This window comes from Heteronotia binoei, chromosome 21 (assembly GCF_032191835.1).
Source record: "Heteronotia binoei isolate CCM8104 ecotype False Entrance Well chromosome 21, APGP_CSIRO_Hbin_v1, whole genome shotgun sequence".
NCBI classification, from domain to species: Eukaryota; Metazoa; Chordata; class Lepidosauria; order Squamata; family Gekkonidae; genus Heteronotia; species Heteronotia binoei.
The window spans coordinates 99,860,980-99,865,220 of NC_083243.1; the positions used below are offsets into that span (position 1 = coordinate 99,860,980).

Genomic DNA, 4,241 nt, shown 5'->3' on the forward strand with positions numbered 1-4,241 from the left:
AGATGAATTTCCCTGGATTTGGGAAAGGTAAGAAATTTATTGCTCCAGGCTCCTCGAAGAGCAGAGGGGTGGGAATAGTATTTAATTCTAAAATAGATTTTGTTGCAGATAAAGTAATGAGAGATAAGGATGGAAGGTTTATTTTTGTACAGGGTCATTTGGAGGGAGAGCCGGTGGCTTTAGCTTCTTTGTACCTCCCTAATGTGCATCAGTTGAATGTATTGTATAGATTTTTGCAGAAGTTTGAAAAATTTTCACCCTATACTAAAATAATAGGGGGGGGGGATTTTAATATTAACTTGCAGGGGAAAGGCAATGTTAAAAAAAGAAAGGCAGAGAAATTTAAAAGAGTGTGCGGGAAATTTGGTCTGCTAGAATTATGGATGGAAATGTTTCCTAATGATGATGTGTATTCTTTTTACTCTGCCGTGCATGGAACTTACTCAAGATTGGATGGAATTTTAATCTCTCAAGAAATGAGGAATTGGGTAAAAGATATGGAGATTGGGATGATTAAGATTACTGATCATGCCCCTGTTTCAGCCTTTTTGCAAATAGGTCATTGTAATAGATCTTATAATTGGAAGTTTAATCCATGGTTAGTGGCAGATGAAGAAAGTAAGTGTAATATTAAAAATGCAATGGAAAGATATTTTGAGGAGAATAGGAAATCAGATACTTCATTAACAATAATATGGGAAGCAATGAAAGCCACTATTAGAGGTGTGTGTATACAGAATTTGGTGAGATTGAAGAAAGGTAAAGATAGGAAAATTAAAGAAGTAGAAGAAGAAGTTAGAGTATTGGAGGAGAAATTTAGGAAATCTAAGAAGAAGGAGGATAAAGAACAAGTAGTTAGGAAAAGGGAAGAGTTGAATGTATTGGATGTTAATAGGACTACGTTAAAATTATGGTATAACAGACAGAAGTATTATGAGTTTGAAGGGAAAGGAGGAAGAATTTTAGCAAATAAAATTAAGAATTTTCAGGTAAGGAAAAATATTAAGGCAATCAGGAATGATATAGGGTTTTTGGAAACTGAACCTAAAATGATACTGGAGAATTTTATAGAATTTTATAATAAATTGTATGCAAACAAAGGGATTAAAAAGGAAGATATAGAAAAATTCTGTGAGGGGTTGGAATTTTTAGAATTAAGTGAAGATAGTAGGAAAGAATTAGATAAGGATATAACGGAAGAAGAAGTTAAGATGGCTATAGATTCTATGAATATGCAATCTGCACCTGGACTGGATGGTTTTAATGCGGTATTTTATAAGCATTTTAAGGATATATTGGTGCCTCATGTGACTGAATTGTTTCAAGGAATTTTGGATGGATCTCCTACACCGCCTACATGGTTGGAGTCGAGATTGGTGTTAATTCCAAAACCTGGGAAAGATCAGACTTTAAGGGATTCATATAGGCCAATTTCAATCACCAATATGGATTATCGAATATTTGCAAAGGTTATGGCAATGAGACTTTAAAAATGTATAGCACAATTGATAGGGAAAGAGCAATTTGGGTTTATACCTCAAAAGTATTTAGTAGAGGCAGTTAGGAAGGTGATGGGTATGGTTTATTTAGCTAAAAATAAGGATTTGCCGCTTACGCTTTTGGCGTTGGATATTTATAAGGCCTTTGATTCTGTGGATTGGACATACATGAAGATTATATTTCAAAAGTATAGGATTGGGGAGAAATTTCAAAATATGATTGAGGCAATATATTCTAAATCCAAGGCGTTGATAGGAGTTGGTGGATCAGTAGAGGGATATGTTCAGGTAATGAGTGGTACGAAGCAGGGATGCCCTTTATCCCCTATGTTATTTATTTTAGCATTGGAACCGTTAGTTAATAAATTAAAAAAGGACAAAAGAATTATAGGCTTTGAAGTTCCAGGGAAAGGGAAAATAGATGGGAATCTCTTAACAATGTATGCAGATGACATGATGGTAACAATTAAGGATGTGGAGCCCGCAGTGGCACCTTTAAAAAAGATACTACAGGAATTTGAGGAAGTGTCAGGGTTAAAAGTGAATTTTTCAAAATCTTCGATGATGTGTGTTAATGTAAAGCCAGGGTTACAATTAGCAGCTTCAAAAATTTTGGGTATTCCCATAGCAAATAAAATGGTGAAATATTTAGGGGTTAATATTCCTAGGAATATTAAAAAAATATTTGAGTATAATTATAAAAGGATCTGGAGTGGAATTCAAGTTAAAATGAGAGACTGGAGGAAGAGGAAAGAGTCAATTAGTACAAGGAATGCTACGGTTAAAATGTTTCTAGTTCCTAGGTTGACTTATTTATTTTATGTATTGCCTTGGCATATACCAGAACATGTATTGAAGAGATGGCAAGGAGATATAGATAGATTTGTTTTTGCATCAAAGAAACCAAGGACAGCTAGTAGGTATAGATATTATGGTATTAAAGATGGGGGATGGGGGATTCCCAATATAATTTACTATTATGATGCATATCAATTAAGGCACTTAATGATTTGGTTGGAGGGAGAGTTAGGAGAAGAGTTGAATGAGATAGAAAAGGAAAATTTAGAGGTAGTAGGAGGAAAGGAAAGTTTATTTGATAGAACGAAAAGGAGGAAGAAGATAGGTGATAAATTATCAACCTTTATGGGGCCCAGTAGGGTATGGGAGAAGTGGAAAAAAGAACTCGCTCCGGAGATATCATCTATTACTAAAATGTGGTACTATGATAAATTTGCTCCATTAAGGGGATCACTGTCAAAGGAAGTAGGAGATAAACTGAAGAGGATTACGATTCGAGAATTGAAAGAGGTTTGGGGTACTGATGGGGTGAAGAAAGAGGAGTATAATATTTTGAATAATATTAATTGGCTGTTAAAAAGTCAAATCTCCTCATTGCTGAAGGAGGAAGAACTTAAAAATATTGGTTAAAGAATTAATACTCCCTTTGAAAAATTGGTGAAAGAGTATAGAGAAGATAAGTCAAAAATAGTTTCAAAATTGTATAAGATTTTATTAGGTACAGGGAAATCCCCGAGAGAATTTTTGAAGGAACATTGGGAAACAGATATTGGAGATAAAATTTTAGATGAAGATTGGGAGAGGACGTTTAGATTACCTCCCTTTGTTACAACATCTAGGTTAGTGCAGGAGCAGGGATTGAAGATAATACAGAAATGGTATTATACACCCATTAAGATGTATTATATTTCTTTTTTTTATTATTTCTTTTTTAAATTTTAACTGCATGTATATGGCTGTTCTAGTGACTGTGATAATAATGAGCTCTGTCAATCACACTGGGGGTACGTCACTTGGGGCCAGAGGTCCAGGGGCAACAGAACATTTCCCATCCAGGAGTCAAGCTGAGTCAGTGGTCTCCCAGGTGGGGATGAGGGGGGTGGGGCAGGTCACACCAGGAGGAGGCCTCTTGCTTGGAACAGCTGCTGCAGCTTCTCTTCCAGCACCGCGTTGGTCCCTCTCAAGCCCTTCACCACCTCCAAGGCCCAAAGGAAGTACTCCTGGACCCGCTCCTCTGACCAACCTGCGGGGGTGCAGCGCTGGAGGTCACGCAGGTTGTGGAGCTTGTCAGCCAGAGCGACCAGCCGGGCGGAGGGGCTTTTGCTGGCGGCCTGTTGCACCTGCAGGCGCTTGCGCTGGGCCTTGGGCAAGGCCTTGTCGTCGGTCACCTCCTGCACCAGGCGCCGCACCTCCACCCCAAAGCGCTCCTCCAGCTCGGCCGGGGAGGTGTCGGTGTCCTCCAGCGTGTCGTGCAGCAGCGCCGCCTGCAGCACCGCCACGTCGGTGACTCCGCCTTCCTGGGCCAGGATGCAGGCCACACCGATGGGGTGGTTGATGTAGGGGGTGCCCTCTGGGTCCTTGCGCCGCTGCTCCTTGTGCTTGCGGGCGGCGAAGTTGGCGGCCTCCAGCAGGTGGGCGGCCTCCGAGGAGGGGCTCATGGCGCCGGCAGAAGCTAGCCCCGCAGAGGCCCTCTCCCTCCTCCTCCTCCCTGCGGGGCCAAGATGTATTATATTTCTAAATCAGGGAGTAAAAATTGTTGGAGGAAATGTGGAGAAATTGGAACTTTCAGTCACATGTGGTGGGATTGTCCCTTAGTGAAAAAATTCTGGTTGCAGGTTGGAATAGAGATGACAAAGATTGTGGGATGGAAAATAAGTATATCTAAAGCAATGGCAATTATTAATTTGGATGATGTGGGATTAAGATCAAAAGAGGATAGTAAAT

The 4,241-nt window shown here is 39.8% G+C and overlaps 1 protein-coding gene across 1 annotated transcript; it reads right to left on the minus strand.

Annotated features, from left to right (window-relative positions):
* Positions 1 to 3,397: 3,397 nt before the first annotated feature.
* LOC132589400 (guanosine-3',5'-bis(diphosphate) 3'-pyrophosphohydrolase MESH1-like) lies at positions 3,398 to 3,958 on the minus strand. Its single transcript, XM_060262124.1, has one exon. The coding sequence runs from the start codon at positions 3,953 to 3,955 to the stop codon at positions 3,407 to 3,409; it is 549 nt and encodes a 182-aa protein (XP_060118107.1). The 5' UTR covers positions 3,956 to 3,958; the 3' UTR covers positions 3,398 to 3,406.
* Between the last annotated feature and the right edge of the window lie 283 nt (positions 3,959 to 4,241).

What these genes read in the sequence shown, in the direction of transcription:
- LOC132589400 (XM_060262124.1), bottom strand. Translation starts at nt 3,955, where the DNA reads ATGAGCCCCTCCTCGGAGGCCGCCCACCTGCTGGAGGCCGCCAACTTC.